Source organism: Nelusetta ayraudi, unplaced genomic scaffold (assembly GCF_046127955.1).
Source record: "Nelusetta ayraudi isolate G7.1 ecotype Tasmania unplaced genomic scaffold, CSIRO-AGI_Nayr_v1 ptg000005l, whole genome shotgun sequence".
NCBI lineage: Eukaryota > Metazoa > Chordata > Actinopteri > Tetraodontiformes > Monacanthidae > Nelusetta > Nelusetta ayraudi.
The window spans coordinates 7,649,488-7,666,195 of NW_027466055.1; the positions used below are offsets into that span (position 1 = coordinate 7,649,488).

At 44.7% G+C, this 16,708-nt stretch overlaps 1 protein-coding gene and 1 long non-coding RNA gene across 4 annotated transcripts in view; one reads left to right on the forward strand and one right to left on the reverse strand.

Moving 5' to 3' along the window:
* The window catches only part of LOC142902061 (uncharacterized), an 85,626-nt gene that overhangs the window by 39,797 nt on the left and 29,121 nt on the right, over positions 1-16,708 (reverse strand). The gene's annotated exons all lie outside the window — the stretch shown is intronic.
* glra4a (glycine receptor, alpha 4a) overlaps positions 12,957-16,708 on the forward strand; it is a 29,032-nt gene continuing 25,280 nt past the window's right edge. The window contains exon 1 of one of the 2 annotated variants that reach the window (XM_076011736.1): positions 12,957-13,192. In XM_076011736.1, the coding sequence (XP_075867851.1) occupies positions 13,113-13,192 (80 nt within the window). In that variant the 5' untranslated portion in view covers positions 12,957-13,112. The remainder of the gene's footprint in view (positions 13,193-16,708) is intronic. The other variant, XM_076011744.1, reaches the window with a different exon arrangement.

Consider the following 16,708-nt stretch of genomic DNA (forward strand, 5'->3'; position numbering starts at 1 on the left):
CCTGTCAGGGCAGACCACTGATTTTACTCGTCCCTGTGCGGAATCACTTATGTGTTGGGCCGTTTTTCGGCTGTGTCAAGGCAGGTTTCAAAAGTTAACGGTTGCCATAGAGACCAGCGCTGGGAACTGGGAGCGGCTGAGGCGCTGGAAGCGGCAACGTCGGTGTTTGATATTGCTCAGATATGATCCCTCCCTCCTTCACCATCTCCCCGTTCCCACATCCTCAGAGCAGAGCAGCGTCCTCGGTGTATCTCACTTCCCGTAATCCCTCCGCGCGCCTCTTGTTTCGCAGTCTTAGATTAGCATTCCATTGACGTGCGGCTCCCGCACACCTGAGCTCCAGCTCGAGTCTGCATTAACCGCGTTTATCGGTGTAATTCCTTTACTTCCGAGAGAAGAAGAGAGATACAGCAGCCATCCCCCCCGGGGTCACTTTTCTTCAGTGCCATTACAGTCTGTTGGTTTAGTTTTATTGTGATGTTGTTCCGGGAAGCCTGATTTGAGATGAAACCTTGTGCGTATTGTGCCGCGAGTCTGTTTGTAAAGTGAGTTTGTAAAAGTTATGGGTCGATACAATGCAAAAGAACAACGCGGTTATTCTGTTGGCAAAGCAACGGAAACTGTGAAAAAATGTGTTTTCTTCCCCAAGTTTGCATAAAATTGCTACCCTAACAAGACAGTTCACTCTCAGCAGAACAGTTTGTCACTGCTTTAAATTGAGCAGAGGAAAAGACAATCTCGTTTTAAACCAATGTTTTTTTTTATTCAAGTTAGTGGAAATCACTGGAATCCCACATCGTAAGCTCAAAAAAACCGCTCCACTTTTCTTTCTCTAGCAGTAATTGCTCCCTTCACTTCATTCGTCATTCTCTCTTGCATCTATATGGCCTTCACACAAAATAAATAAATAAAACCCATGTAGACATTTTCTCTAATTAAGGGATTAGATACACACTTGCCCTGTCTCGCAGAAAAGCCCCATTTATTTCCTCTTATCGAATTCCATTTAGTGTTGTTTCACTTTTATTCAATTTTACACGGCCGTTTGTATTCATTACAGGACAACAGAAGGAGTCGATACTAGGCATCCAAACCTCAGCCTGTCACGATCTAAGTATCTCCCTCCAGCATTGATCACACAAAGCATTTTGCGTGCGTTTAACATCTGAACATTCCCTCCATCAAATAAGGCATGGCAGTCATCCCGTGGCTGACAGATACAGCATGTAAACATCCTGGCTCCTTTTCTTATTTTGGTAATGCGCGTCGGTTGCAGGGTCACAACTTATGAGGTCGCATGTCAATCACAATATGGGGGCACCGCTTTATTTAGAGAGCGACAGCTGGAGAGCAACGTGAAAGGCGAGGAGAGAAGGAAGGCTACGTAAGTCTGCAACTGTAGAAGCTGCTGTGGTTGAGACTCAAGCTTAGCATGATCACATCTTGAACTCACTTAATAAAATACTTCAGTAATTAAAGTTACACGTGTAAAACAGCATGGCTACTTTCTGTCACAGTTAGCGTTAGCGGTGTAGCCAGCTACAAGCCATTTGACCACAGGCTATTTTTGGATAAGAAACTAACCGACACGCAAAACTTACAACCTGTTACTTTGAAGTCACAGCATAGCACTACTTTCCCTCCTATCCATTCTAAAAGAATAGTGTGCAGCACTGAGTACAACAACAATGGCACTATGGTTAAACCCCCTGATGGGAGTTTGCTTTCAGCGGTTGTTGAAGTGCTCTCTGCACTTCCACGGCATTACGCTTCTACACACTGCCGTATGTTGAGCTACAAATATAGGTCAACAAAGAGATGTTCTCACAATAGGGCAACTGAGTTAATGTTCCAGACATGACTGGTGGTCCATGGGCCTATTCCAATCCGTTTTATTACATCATAGACAAAGTAAACTGAACAAACAAGTTAGCTAGCTGCAAACTGCTAGCATGGCAGAGCCCCGGGGTTTTGGGTTAGCTGTGGTGATTGTGCAGAGCGTCCCCAGCAGTTTGGCTACATGCAGGCACAACTCAAGTAATCTGAGAGTGTAAATCCCATGCTGAGAAAAGTGATTCAGTATGAATGTAAGAAATATTTTAAAAGTCTGCTTATAGTTGGACTAACTCAGCAAATTCTTCTAATCTCAAGGTAGTGTATTGACCAATGGGTATGTGTTTAAATTTGCTTTTTTTTTTTTTTTTTTCCTTTTGATGTTCAGGGAATTGAAACGGTTTAACGCTTCACTAAGTTTCTTGAGAATCCTAAAAATCGCTGACAACATGAACACCTCTACAACATACTGCTCAGACTCAATGATTCCATTATTTAAGGGCTCCTTTTTCGTTGCTGAATGAACTAAAGTCGGATCTATTTAAGAGCAATGAAATGAGTAAGTCAGCTTTTGAAGATTAAAGTTAAAGGAGGTTTCTGTCAAGAAATTAAATGCCGTGGAAAAACCTGCTCTCCCACCAGAAAGCATCACAAGTGCATACGTAGAGTGAATGAACGCCCGCCCCTTCTGAGGTGGAAAGGATTATACAACTATCTCAAATTTGCAGACTTTTAGCCAGAAGCGACAAATAGAAAAAGGGGGAGAGAAGGGGAAAAAAACGGAAGTTCAACACTTTCTTTAGAGAAGTAGGGTACTGTCAGTTGGCTCGGTGGCCTTATCAGCGCATCTCAGCAGGGATACCAGAGACAATCTACAGCGGCTGGTTCTGTCGGGATCCATTAGCGTACGGACGTTTGTTTCTCCTTCCTCCCTGGAGAGCTCGGCGTGAGCCTGGAGAGAGGGATGAATGTCAGTGCGTCTGGGAGAGAAGGAGAAACCCACAAGGTGTCTCAGCAGGACGTCCCCATTAAAAGAAGTCCACTGGGACGGACTGAGTGGAAACCCCAGCCTGAGAGTTCCATCTGGGTCGGCCATCGCACGAGTCTGAGGAAACGGTGAGGAGCAGGGTTTTTTTTTTTTTTTTTTAATTCAGCTATAAAACTGAAGATGTCGTGAGAGTTCACAGAGGTAGTGAGAAATTAAAAATAGTCCGCTATTTTTACACCAGCTCGGACTTGGCTTCCCATCCTCGTCATCGGCAGAGACACGCAGATAAGAGGGAGGGAGGGGAGTTTTTTGTAGATTTGAAAGGTTTGAGTTTTCAGAAGAAATCCCAGGAGGCTGCACAATGACTCCTTTAAATGCATGAAATCCACCGTTCGCAGAGTGAAAAGAGACAACCGTGACCGCAAAGATGCGGCACGTGGCTGGTGGTGTGATTTTCATAGAGACAGACATTGATGTCAGAAGGCAGAAGTACAAGAGAGGCAGCTTTTCACTTCCAATAAACTGCCGGAAAAAACAAACAAGAAAAGGATGTGATCCAATATTTTTTCCCGCTCAGTTTGAGTGGGTGGCTAATCACACAATGGAGACGGTTGCCGCTGGGCAAAAAAAACAAAACACACATTAACCGCGAGATGAACTTCATTTTAACGTCTATCTGTGTAAACGTTCCTGAAAAGTGATTTTGGATGGTCGCATCTGAGTAATAAGACCAATTTTGGGAAAAGAAACAAAAAAGCATCCTAGTTTTCAGAAAAACAAAACAAAAATACTTCTGTGTCGCACCAACCATCTTTGAAAGTACTTCAGGAGAGAGAATCAGAAACGTATCTCTAATGGAACCAATCCCGACACAGTAAACATGCACTCGTTTTATATAGTTCAGCTGGCCTGCCTCCACCTTCACTTTCAAAAGAAAAGAAAAGAAAAGAAAAAAACCAAGCGCCGTGCCTTTGCATGTTGCAAACCTAATTACACAGAATGGATGTTTGACAAGTTTCTCACAAGAACTAATAACCTTCTCCATCGTTCCCTGCCAGTTTGCCGCTTCCGATTTTTGTGTTTTTTTTCCCCCCACATCCAAACTCTGGCTTCCGTCATGCCCGGGGACGCTCTGACAAAATAAACCCACAAACATGCTGATGAATAATTCAAATTTCAGCCCAGTGATGTATGAGAACAGAGATGCCAAGGAGACCGGTAGCGTCGGTGGGGATCGACCCGACTGAACCTCTCTGGTCCCGCCAGTGAGGTTCCCCGCAACTCTCATCTTCACGTGGAGGGAAAAAAAAAAACTACTCATATTGTGTTGGAGCTGATGGAAATGATGGAGTCAGATCATACGATTGTTTCTACCACGAGGTTTGTCAACTGACCTGGTCAAGAACGGCGGGATGCTGCAAAACTGATGGTTTCATATTTTTTTACTCATATTTTGATCTCATGAGATGATGAACGAGCGAGACGTCGTCACTAATGTTAACTCCGTTCATATTTTGAACAAACTTGGTCGACGATAACAAATTGCGGCTGAAAAAAAACCATTGGATTTAATTGAAGAAAAGCCACTCTTGAGCCAAATTTGCCCTAAAACAGCAAAAAGACACAATTTCATTCCGTTTTGAATTTGAATCAGTTTTGAATCGGTTCTGTATAGCACAAGGCATACAAATACATATGATAGCATATAAATGCTCTTCATTGTGCATTTACTATTGTGTCTGTTGAATAAAGCCCCAATTCCACTGCCCAAAAAACGCGGGTTTTTTTGAAAATAATCGGCATTTGGTGGCAGCGGAATCTGCTCACCGAGCCAAAACGGGTCAAACAACCCGGGTCAAAATCGGCTCCGATCGGCTCCGCACCAATCAGCTTGCGATGGAATCTGTAAACCCGGGGCAACACCACCTTTTTTTACCTGCCGCACAGGGTGACGTTGAGCGTAACGTGCGCTAAATCATAATATCGCGCCAGTCGCGGCGTTTATCAAGCACTGATGCAAAAGTTTTCCATCACGTTCTGTTTCGCCCGCTGCTCGGGCACAAAATGGACCAGACGCCGAAACAATAACTGGCTCCCTCGTACAAACATTCACTCTTCCGGAATCTATAACTCGGGTTTTGCCGGAGCAACTACCTCAACAAGCTGTCGGAGATTTTGGCTTATTTCTTGTTAAGTTGTAAAACCAACGTTCACTGTGACGTCGCTATAGCCCTGTTGTGTTACAGCTGTGGGCTCACGCACGTAATTATGCAGCTCAAATAGATGAAGGTCAAGCCTGTGAATATTTTAGGGAGATTTTAATTTATACGTCAGGCCGAACCTTGAGCTCGGAGGACGAGAAACCTAGGAAAATATTACAATAAAGCCGGAACAAATGGCCGAACTTGACACGATTCCGCAGCGAGAAAAGATAATGAGAATTCGTCGGGACCGCGGCAGTGGCTGTCGTCGCACGGCAATAACGTTGCGTTTATCAAATTGAAAAATATTTGTTCTTGCCCTTGACAGATTTTCCTCATATCGCCACATAAAGGATGGAAATTGCAAAACTGTTTCTTTTTCCCCGGAGCCCTGGGAAGGGGACGAACTCAGGAGCTCTTCTCGGCCTTTTTCGGGTTCATGTTAACGCTGGTGCGACGGGCCGGTGCAAGTGAAACGCGACCCCAGAGGTGACCAAATAAAACGCAATGAATCATCGGCAGCGAAACGCCACTTTCGCCTTTTTGCAAGCTTCGGACGAGCGCCGCGTATATTTTCTGCGTGACCTCACGTAAGCACTTTCCTGATTCTGCACCATGAATCATTCTGCATTTGTTTTGCTTTTTGTGTGTTTTTTGTTTCCCCGTTGCCAGCACAAATCTTGGTTATGATCTTCTCTCCTCCGAGTTGTCCAAAAACAAAACAAAAATAGAAAGAAAATCTGCGTTACCCTTGAGCAGCATTGTATGCTGTGAAAAGCAATGTACTCTGGGGAAGCAGTGTTGATATTTCTACTGTCAACTCCTTTTCATATAATCATGTTGTCATCATGCCCGAGATGCCCTTGTAGATTGTTTCTCTGCACCGTATGTTGCACATATGTGCTGCCTCTTTGTCTTGTTTTTTTGTGCACACCGTCAGAAAAATCATTAATTAAGAGGAACCTTTCCCGATCCCTAATTAATCTGCGAGGACATGAGGGATCCGGACCGCAGAGGTGTCAGTCAGATGCATTTTAATTGGCTCCCTCACTCAGAATCGCAGTTTAGACGCTCTGATCGGAGTCTCGGAACGCACTAAATCAAGTCGACTTTCAGCGACGAACGAAAAAAGAGACTTCTCGACGAAAAATTCAATTAATTATTTACATTTCGACAGAGGCGTCGCTTCAGAAGCCGACACTGTGAGAACCTCTTCGTGCCGAAGAGATGTTCAGGGTGTCGCAGCTTCCCCGTCTCTCTTAGGTACTCTGGAAAACTTCATCAATCACAGGTTCTTTCTGTATCGGCGCAGGTTGCTGTCGACAAATAGGATTACTTCTCGTAGCCCCACATTTTTTTTTTCCTTCTGCTCTGACAGCTGTTTAATCAAAATGTCCCAGATAATTCTCTTCTCATGAAGCCACGTGATAAATCCCACCGCATCACAGGAAATTTTGAAATCATATACTCGAATCAGTCCATATTGGCCTCACATGCTCAGTGACAAAACACAATCACCAGCCACTTTATTAGGTCCGGTACCTAAGGAAGTGTCCGGCGAGTGAAGAGATACTGTATATTTACTGCTTCAAGGTTGGCCGCGTTCAGAGACGCTGTTCTGCAGACTCTGGTTGGAACTGGTGCTTCTTTTTTTTTTTCTTAGTTCTGTGGTCTCCAACCAGTGGCTTCATTTTGAGGACCCTGCCATGTTCAAAGTCACTTAAATCCTCTTTCTTGCCCGTCCCGACACTCGCTTTGAACCTCGGCAAGTCGTTTTCACCCCTTCTGCAGGCCTGAATGTGCCGAGTTGCTGCCTTTTAAATGGCTGAAGAGCTGTTTGTGTGAGCAAGCAACAAACATTTCACCAAATAGAGTGTCGGAGAAAAACACAGTTTGAATACAAGTAGTCAGAAAAAAAATGGCCTCAGTATCAAACATGCACTACATCTGACTGACTGACTGACTGAGGGGTTTAGGTGGCAGAGATGACAAAACACGAGATGGTGTTCCTGCTAAATGTAGCTTATAATGTTTTTCCTCCACAATGACATTTTGCGAAAGCCACACAAGACTTTGACTGATGAGTTAATCACATTCGTTGCCGAAAGAAGATAGTTTGGTTGTTTATTGCACATATTAAGCCTGGAGGCAAACAAAACAGGAATTTATTCAAAACCAAATTTGAAATTAAATTGGCCATAGATATATGTTTTTAACAAACCCTGGTACATGCTCTCTGGAAACCAGGGTTAGTGTGGCGCATCTATAATGAAATGTAAATAATGCAATACTATAATAAAAAAATAAAACAGCCACAGAAAAATGGTTGTCGGTGAGGACCTTAAGCAGCAGATTTCTTCTGAACTCATTGATGCCTCGCCGAGCTAATTAAATTTTAATGCATAACAACATTCTATTCATTTCCATCTCACACACTCGCACCAGCACCATGAGAGGAGCCCCAGGGCAGCGCATTGTTTTCTCTCACCATTTACAGCAGCGACGCATCACAAGTAAAAAAAAAAGGGTGAAAATAGGACACGCATGAGTGCTTCCTTCACAACACCATGAGCCACTGAAGCACTTTTTATCCTAACTGAATGATATGAATGGAGGGGGGGGGGGGTTGGAAACTCCGTTAAAAAGGAAATCATCATCTTTTCAGACACGCACTCTTTGTGTCACAAACTTCAAAAGTCAACAGAGGTGGTGACGCTCCTCATTTATGCTGGCTCCATGCCTCGTAAAAGCTGCATATAGCCGCATGCAGCTGCACATTCATGTCAACAGACTAGTGTGTCTTGTAGGTCACAGCTCAACGGTACAGAGCGCTGGCGTGTCACGACAAGTGAAGCGGACTGAAACTCACTCAGAGTTCCTCGTTAAAAAATGTGTTAACTTTGTTTAGATAAGGAAAGGTAATTATGGGGGAAGGCAATGGCAACAGCGACGTCCACTGACGAGGACATTTTTCCCCAATGTCTCGTCCACTCATCGTCTCATGACGTCAACGGCATGAGTTGAAAATATGGAACCGTCAGTTTTACAGCATCCCGTCATTCTTAACGGCGCCAAATTATTTTTATAAGAAAAAAAACAACAATATATTTAAACAAAATAGATTAAGATGGTTCAAAGTGGACAAAAAAGTAAATTTAAAAATTGATTTAAATTGATCATTCAAAGAGATTGAAATTTTCAACAGGATCAGCAGTTGTCACTTTACGCCCTGAGGGTTAAGTTCTGACCAGCATCAAGCATGCCTGATACAAACACATGGTCCTCCACCGAAGCTCCAAGCACTCAAAACAAACCAGTCGAGTGTGCAAGAAAAAAAAAGAGCGGAGACTGTTTCTGTGAATTCGCTGCTCGGTCCAGACTCGGTCCCATTTCAATTTCTAACAGCTGGCCAATAACCAGAAGCGGCCTGAAGTGCAGCCTGGGTTGGTTCTGCTGCAATTCTGGATCGCTTTCCTTCTGTCCCGCGGCAGTTCAGCTGCTCTGGTTGAACAGTTGCAAAAGGCAGTGAATTTTTTTTTCCCCTCCCGAAAAATAAACTGTTTTGCTTAATCCAAAACCTGCAAATCCATGTGTGGTGCCAAAGTGTCATTTATTTTTTTTGCCCTTTGGCAACAAGGCGATCAGAATTTATGCCAAAAAATACATTACATAAAAAAAACTAAATTTAAGAAGTTTAAAGGAGCAGTGCGCTTTTCCATCTGACTGCCAGCTTCAAAGTTCATAGTGCCAATTATGTTTTCAAGCGTATTTCAGCTGTGTGCCGGGAACATTCTGGAACATGCGATGACAAACACGTCTCATGAATATAAAGGAGCAATACGTCTATCAACGGGGAAACAATGCCAACGCCCTCACAGCTCTGACAAGCCAGTCCAATCAAGCAGCTTCATCAACTCCACACTTCTTAAACTTTAAATTAAAGCGCTTTCATTGCAGCCAAACAGCTGAGACACAACCAGACGTGACGACACCTTTGCCCCACCTCTGTGTTCTTCCCTCCAGACATTTTACAGCTAATCTGGTCTTTAGGCCGTAAACAGCATGGGCTGCTGCACAAAGCTTGTTTTTTTATATTCACTCAGACTAAAATCCATGCCGAATGCCATTTACTCTGCAGCCGAGGATAAGGACGACGCAGGGCCACAAACGACCTCCTCGCACCACGGGTGCATCCCTGGGGGGGAAGGTCTTGAGATTGAGGTTTTGTATCAGGCCGGCCAGCCATTTTTCAGGGACTGGGGGAGGCAGAGAGGGGAGCTCATTGAGGTTCACACTGGCGAGGGACGCACAAAGCAAATAAATAAATAAATAAATAAATAAATAAAATACAGCACAGCAGCTGGATCTCGGAGAATCCAAGGCTGAAATCTCACACATCTGTCTTGCCAAGCTTGAGTCTGAATCATTTTCAGGAGGCTTTAATGTTAAATAACCCGCCCGCAGGAACAGATCCAAAGGAAAAGAGGAAGTGACAAGACGACAACCACTGAATATTTTCCATCCTCACTTGCATTTGACTTTACTCCTGCCGCACTGTGGCAGGAGTTTTCTGAAAACACCGATGAATCTTGGCTGGCCACAGGCTGCTAACACAAGGCCAATGTCACCCTTTTGAATCTGACAGTTGAGGTTTGAATGTCAAAGGTAAAAGGGTCATCCAATCCCTTTTATGTAGTGCTGGGGGCATCCACTTTAAAAAAAACATTTCCTATGGACTATCGCCAAATGGTCGGATGCTAAATAAATCAGATTTGGAAGCATTTTATTTGGTTGTCATGTTGGGAAAAACAGCAAAATAAAGAAAAACAACTTAAACAGCTCATAAATGAAGAACCGAAAAGAAACCAGTCCCTGTCGACCATCTAAATCAAAAGGCCTAGTTGTCGACGTGCTGCACCGCGAGCAGACACGCCGCCGCCCTTCGACAGTCACATCAGGTTACCGTGTTAAGAAGGTCAGCTCGGGTATGTGTCCATGAATAATGTGGAGGTGTGGGTCATGGTTAAATCGAGGTATGGCCGGTTAGAGGACACTTTCTTTTTCGGCTGCGAGGATAAAAAAAGGGGAGACGCACTGAGGTGGGAGTGGTCGTCCCAGCTGAAAGTTGACCTTTCATTGGCCGTCAGCCAATTAATCTCCGGCGCTGAGATCAGAACAGGGTCAGAGGTCACACGCTGACATGGAAGCGACGGGGTGGCCCGGCATTTTCAGCATCTACATCAAGCACTACGGTAGCTGTGCACTTGTGCAGGGTATACATGAATTATATGCATGTAGAGTTAAAATTGCATGGAGTTTTAATTAATTTATCATCATCCGTCAACGACAAAATAGACCGTGCAAGTTTAGACTGTATATGCCTTCTGTATATGCCATCTGCTAAACTATACTGTGAACTTTTTAATGACATTAGCATACATTCCCCGCACATAATTTCAACATTTTAAAACCATTTCAATGTTGTGTGTTATTGAAGAAAGGCAGCCTGGATTTTCAAGACTGAATCAATATTTCTTTCCCCACCCCAGTGAACACTGCTTTCTTATTCTTTTATTTTTCCACTCTGCCAGGTGTTGGTGGGTTTGCAGTGAATGACATGCTCTGAGTCAACAGGTGCACTCGTAGCAGCTGTACGAGAGGGAAACAACAGCAGCAGTAGCAACAATAATGAGATTCCAGCTGGCAAAAAAAAAAAAAAGCTGAATCCCACGTTGTTTAATTTCCTTTGTTTCTCCACTGACACCTCCACACCTCCTTACCCCATCTCTGCTGCAGCCTCGCATTCTCCCTTCACCCAACAAGGAAGCTTTCTGGGTTTTTTCTCATTTCAAAACAGCTGGCAAGAAGACAGGAAATAATGCGTGACGGGAGGCGAAGGAAAGGGAAGGTTACACCAGAGCAGTGGTTCTCAAACTTTCTCTGTCACGCCCCACCTTGAAGGAAGAAAATTTTTGGCTAGAAGCCCCAAATTTCACGTGGCTGTGTCTTGAGGGATCCCAATGAACCTGCAAGTGGCCCCATGTCTCGAGGACAAAGTTGACTTTTGACCCCACAGACTTGCATGGCATTAGGGTTAGCGATAAGGCTGGAATTAGGGTTAGGGTTAGGGTTACTGCTGGAATTAGGGTTAGGGTTTCGGGGTTCCTCATGGGCTAGAAGCCCCAAATTGGACGTGGCTGTGTCTTGAGGGATCCCGATGAACCTGCGAGTGGCCCCATGTCTCTAGGACAAAGTTGACTTTTGACCCCATAGGCTTGCATGGCATTAGGCAGAGCCTGAGCGCACCCTAGAATTTCAGCTGTCAGAATCCAGAGCAGGTATTCCTCAACTCTCCCAAGCAACTATGAAATTTGACTTCAACTGCGGCTTGTGTGCCGGAGCCATGCGTGAAAGCAGCAGGTAAATGCGGCGTGAACGTTACACAGAGCAAAGAAACTTGAGAATTCCATGCATGTCCGTGACCCCACACACCCACAAAGACTGGTTTGGATTGAATAACCGCGCGAGGTGAAGGTTAATCTGCCCGACACAAAGGGAAGCGGAGAGAGTGACACCTCCACCTGCTTAGGAAACACATTCTCTGCGGCCTGAAATCCACCCGGAGAAGACAAACGACCGCAGCCCGAGCAATCTGCCGGCGCTGCCCGCTAAGTCGTGTGTCACACGGTGTGACTGTCTCTCGACACCAAACATCTACGGAGAGTTAATGAATCCGGGGAGTGTGGAAAAACGCAGATGCGTATCCCGAGACGCTGCCGCACGTTGGAAAGACACCAGGCAGTTATCTGAACAACAACAGAGATTCGTTCCCTGCTGCCACAACGTGGAATGACGACTGGTGAGGATGAGGAAGCGGCAGAGTTCTCACTGTCACTGAATCACACAGAAATTGAAATTTTTCAATTGGTAAATTGTTATTGAACATAGACAAGCATTGACTGTCCTCATGATAAACATATAGATACCCAAACCCATTTTATATTGCATAGTGCATATTAAAAACTATCTGAACTCAAATCTGTGATCATGGCACAATTTATTTGTACAAGATCAAAGATTTGATTACATCCGACTGTCGCGCTTCCTTTTTTTAAATGATCACAGTTAAAATCTGTAATCTGTGAGATCGATACGTGAAATATATCATACAGGCTTTAATATGTTGTATGTAATATGAGTCTGTTTCTCTCAAGAAGGCATCCGAATTGACAGAACAGGGTAGAATATGTTTGTTTTTCTTCAGGCAAGCTTTTCCTTCAACAATTGGACCATCATTCATTTGATGCATTGACCAAATCATCCCGTACGGGCCGCACCCTGCTGCCGGGCCCTGTCGATTTTTCCTTGAAATCCAGGGTGCATCAAGGACATGGAGGAACGTGACAAAAAATTAGGGAACCTTCGGCAAAGGTCTGTCTCGAAGAGCCAACTCAGAGTCTCAGTCGCAGCTTCTACTTCACAGTATCATCACCAGAGAACATTCAGTCAAGACCATCATCACCTCCACCACCTCCAGCCAAACCTGCAAACAATTACACATCCTGCTGTCATCAAAACAAAAGCTGCTGCTCCTTTAAATCTTCTGTCCATGGTTCATTTTTGGAGCAGTTTTTTTTCTCTCTCTCTCCTGCTGCTGCTGCTGCTTCTGCTGCTGGTGATGGTGGAGGAGGTGGTGGAGGTGGTATGGGTGGGCGTAGGTACTGTCAACACACGCACACACTAGACGAGCGCGCACGATCTGACACTCCCCCCTAATTAAAAACCGGCAGCGGCGCGCGCGCTGTGCGCCCGAGCGCACAAGTCCAGACCGCTAACAGTGGATGTGCGCGCTGCTCCGGTCCGGCGGTGGAAGGCAGCGGACAAGTTCTCCCCCCGCCAAAGACGCGCTCGGATTGCAGTCAGAGATGGTGAAACCCTTCTCCCGTCGGCCGCGCTCAGAGGCTCACATGTGGATGCGCTGATTTTTGTTGTGTTTTTTTTCCCCCATATGTATTTTTTTCTTTTTTGATTTTTTGATTTTTTTTTTTTTTCAACAAGTTATTCAGCCAGCCGGGCTCGGTGAGAGTTCTATGAGCCAGAGGATGCTCCCACAGGTCGTGCGGATTCTCTATGTCTTGTCTTTCTGCTTTTTCCACGGAGGCTTTATCAGGTGAGGCGTCCTTTGTTCTGTTTTTGCGCCCGTTTATTTCCTCTCATCAAGCTGCTAAACTTTTCCATCAGAGGACTCGCCAGTCCGCTCGCCTATCGCTCCATCCCGGTCATATCTGTTCCACTTCGGTTTGACGCTCTGCACTTGGGGCTGTGTGTGATTTGTGGATTGGTAATCGGTTCCTGGAGCGACTAATTTGTGCGCTCCTCCGCTTTAGTTTTTGACCACATGCCGCTGTTGAATGTATACAAGTCGGACAATGGAAAAACTGCCGCGGAGACGAATTCAGCGAAACGGGCGTGCGCAACAATCCTGTGTTTTACGCACAAACCGCGTCACAAAACTCTAGATTTTGTCAGCGTGCAAGAAAATCAATTTTGTGTTGAATATAAAGTATATTTAAAAAAGAAAGACAGAAAGAAAGAATACGATAAACGAAACAAAACAAAAAACAAACAAATCAGGGGCTATTGAGGCGGCGAGCCGCCGGTCAGAAAACTACCTGTGGAATGACTGTGAAGGCTTATCAGATGAGACAGGTGGCTTTTGAGAAATCATACGCATCCGTTCATCTTGACATAACGCGATCAGAGAGAGCACAAGGTAAACGTCATTTAAAATTTTCGATCTTCCGCGTAGGAGTAGGACGTGATTTCTTATGACACGAGAACAAAGTGGACCTGCGTCTGTCACGGTCTTCAAAACACCCAACGCTGTTGTCCAGTTTTTCCCCCACTTACCGGAAGTGACGACTTGTTCATGAGCTGGCTCGAAAGGAGCGTGCACCTTTGCACGCGCAATTTTTTTTTCTTTTTTTTTTTCAGCTCATTCACAGCGCTTTAATAGTTCCGAGAACTTCCAGATATCTCACATCGTGCCGCTGTTTTCGCACATTCGCTGCTTATCAGCAGCCTTTTCTCCGTCTTCACACCTCTGAAATGCATTTTCCCGCCCTTCCTCTTACTTCTCCCTCGCGGTGGTAAGAACTTTTATTCGCAGCCAACTCTTTCCTTATTTCACGCCTTGCCAACCTCAGGTGTTAGCGGCGGGGGAATTAAGATCTGCATAATCCCGCAGCGGAACGGGGCCGCGACTCTGTGAACCCGGGGTCGACGGGAGCGAGTCGTCGACTGACAGCGCCTCCGCTGAGAAATCTGCTCCACCAGCAGTCTCGCTTCCTCTCGCCATACTGTCCGAGAGCGCCGTGAGGGTGGGGGGGAGGGGTGGCTCCATGGATGTATTGTAAGAACTGTACATATAAAACTCGCAGGGTGGTGGTGATTTGGTTTCCAGTGGCCACTCGAGGTACTGCAGCCAAAAGGATTTTTTTTTTTTTTTTTTTTTTTTTTCCCCCCTTTGACCGCAATACAAAGCAAAAGGGCGCCTTCAACCTGAAACAAAGTCCATAGAAAATCTTTCTATTGGTCATTTTTAAGTCATTAGCTGTGTCCAAAATCATACTTACTCAACAGTGCACTACTGTATATCAGTGATAGGCCTATACCATTTTAAGTGTCCGTATCCTGAGTGACTATCAGTATTCACTAAATAGTCCACAAAATGTATTACACAATGCATCACTAAAAGTAGTAAACTGCTGATGGTCACTGATGGCTACTTTTTTAATATAGGAAGACATTTAGTATAGCATGTACTTGGCACAAAAACGCATATAGGCGTAATTTCATTTGCATGTCCATTCATTCATTTATTTATTTATGACTACCTGCCATGGTGATGTTTTAATAATGCAACTGCGATGACATTAACAGTGCCAAGATCGGTGTCTAAAAGTTTTATAAGGTTCATTATAAATCTTTCTATTGTAGATTCTTGTTGTCATGGACTTTTAATCTTTTTTCTCTCTTTTTTTAAATGTATTTTTTAAAGGCCTGAAAATGCCATCACGTAAGTTACAGAGGCATGATGGAAAGTCACACAACTGCACGTGTTCTATGGGCTTCGTAATAAGGAAGTAACCTGGAAGCCAAAAACTTTTTTCGGCGTATGCACTGTGTGAGCAACTTCATTGAAACGAATTGGCCTCCACATTGGATGTTGCGGAGGCGGGGGAGTTGGCAGTCTGGTGGCGGCCGGGAGAGGAGGAGACGCAGGTTGAGCGCGGAGGGGATGGAACAAACCGGGGGGACGAGGAGGAGAAATTGAGCGCATGATTCATTTAGCTGGAGGCTGCAGGGAGATTAGTGGAGTGGAGGGACTGGGAGGCAGCTGGGAGACGGAGAGAGAAATGGTTCCCATTGGAAAAAAGGAGATGAGCTGGGGATTGACCGCGAGGAGGGCGGGGGGGCAATCAGCGTGTGTCAGGGAACGGAGGAGTCGTGAGGAATTTGCGCGAGAGTTGTGCAGATTATGACAGACGATGGTCTGGATGGTGCTGGACAAGCAAGGGAATGGGAACCAGGAAGTCATAAATAAGTGGTCTGACAGGACGATATTTGTGGGAGGCCCAAGAGATCATGGAGGCTTCTTGTGAGGTTGAACCAATGAAGATTTGATCAACCATTTACGTGTTCAAGCATGAGAGTTTTCTCCAAATAAAAAATGCTGAGGACCCCTTCACTGCCATTCAGTGGACGGTGAAAAAGTCAGCCCTTTCTCAAGTTTTCACGTTAAAAAGGTGCTTGTGCATTCCCTCTGGTTTGAGCCATCAACAGTGTCGATCCAACCTGTTCATTGATTCCACATCATCTGGCCATTTGGTGCGTTTCAGTTTATGTGCAAGCAAAGAGGAAAGCGGATTGACGTGAAGGTCAGGAAATCGCACCAAGGACTCCTGCCGTCTTTGCCTCAGGGTAGTGTGAAATCATGAGCCAAATCGAGACGTATCAGGAGACATGTCTTATCTTCTGGAACTGTGCGTTCACGGCGGTAATGCGTTACCCTGGGTGCATTTTATACATCCTACGTTTCAGACCAGGCCAATGTTATTTGCTGTTGTCTTTTACTGCAGTTGATTGTCGTTCTTTGCAGTCTGGGTTTTCCACCAGGGGCTGTTTTACTGATTAAATATGCATTTATATTTTCCCCCACCAATTTTGGTTAACTTTGTCTAAGTTTACAAAGCCTAGGGTGGAATTTTGTATTTAAGCATCCATTGGGTTGATTGGTGGCAGCATTTCTCTTTTGGCTGTCTAATTAAGATGATGTACAAGCCTCAGGGACACAAAGACACCACAGTTTGGTGTCTCAGAGAGAGTAATTCTAAACTGCTTAATTTCAGAATCAGTCAACTAAGAGTTGCACGTTCATATTTGCTCTCCAGTTTCCCTCTAATTATTTTAATTTTTGACAACCATAAACTCTGCAGCTAATTAGTCAATACATTTTGCTCAAAGATAATATACTGTTCAAAACTAAACTAATTATTTTTTTATTCCAACCAAAGAAGCAGAAGTGCTCTGGTTGCTAATTAGCTGTTGCACACCAGTCACTCACTTTTGTGATTTACTGCTTGGGTTTTGATTGGCATCACAATTCATTTTCGGAGAACTGGCA